The following is a 389-nucleotide window of genomic DNA, read 5'->3' as shown; positions in this document are numbered from 1 at the left end:
TCCCCCCCCTCCAGCCTCACCAGCCCGCATCTGCCCTCCTGGGGACATCTCCGGGCACGGCCAGCACATGCTTGGGTGGGCAGATGCAGGATGGGCGCTGGTGCCGGGGGCGAGGGGGTCCGGGGGTCTCTGTGTCCTTCGGAGGCTGCTGCTTTCCCTCCTAGATCCCAGCTTTGGCTGATGCCGGCTTCAGGGTGATCGCTCTGGAGATGAAGGGCTACGGGGAGTCCACGGCCCCGCCGGGTGAGCTGGGCTTGCCGGGGCACAGGGGGGACGGGGGCATACAGGGCTGGAGCTGCCAACCCCAAGGCCAAGACCCCGGGGGAGATGGGTGAAGGAGGCTTCTCCTGGGGTTGGTGGGGGGGAAGCTGTCCCGCTCCTCCTGCAGC

General features: G+C 69.2%; 1 protein-coding gene across 1 annotated transcript in view; it reads left to right on the top strand.

Annotated features, from left to right (window-relative positions):
* Nucleotides 1–243, top strand: part of EPHX2 (epoxide hydrolase 2, cytoplasmic) — a gene marked incomplete at its 3' end in the record, with an annotated part of 2327 nt that extends 2084 nt beyond the window's left edge. Inside the window, exon 6 of the mRNA XM_009334801.1 lies at nt 165–243. Within this exon, the coding sequence (XP_009333076.1) occupies nt 165–243 (79 nt within the window). The remainder of the gene's footprint in view (nt 1–164) is intronic.
* Nucleotides 244–389: the final 146 nt, after the last annotated feature.

The sequence above is a fragment of the Pygoscelis adeliae genome, unplaced genomic scaffold, assembly GCF_000699105.1.
Source record: "Pygoscelis adeliae isolate BGI_AS28 unplaced genomic scaffold, ASM69910v1 Scaffold1712, whole genome shotgun sequence".
In the NCBI taxonomy this organism is placed as follows: Eukaryota; Metazoa; Chordata; class Aves; order Sphenisciformes; family Spheniscidae; genus Pygoscelis; species Pygoscelis adeliae.
Note: the sequence above shows the minus strand (reverse complement) of the source record. Positions and strands in the feature narration are given on the sequence as shown.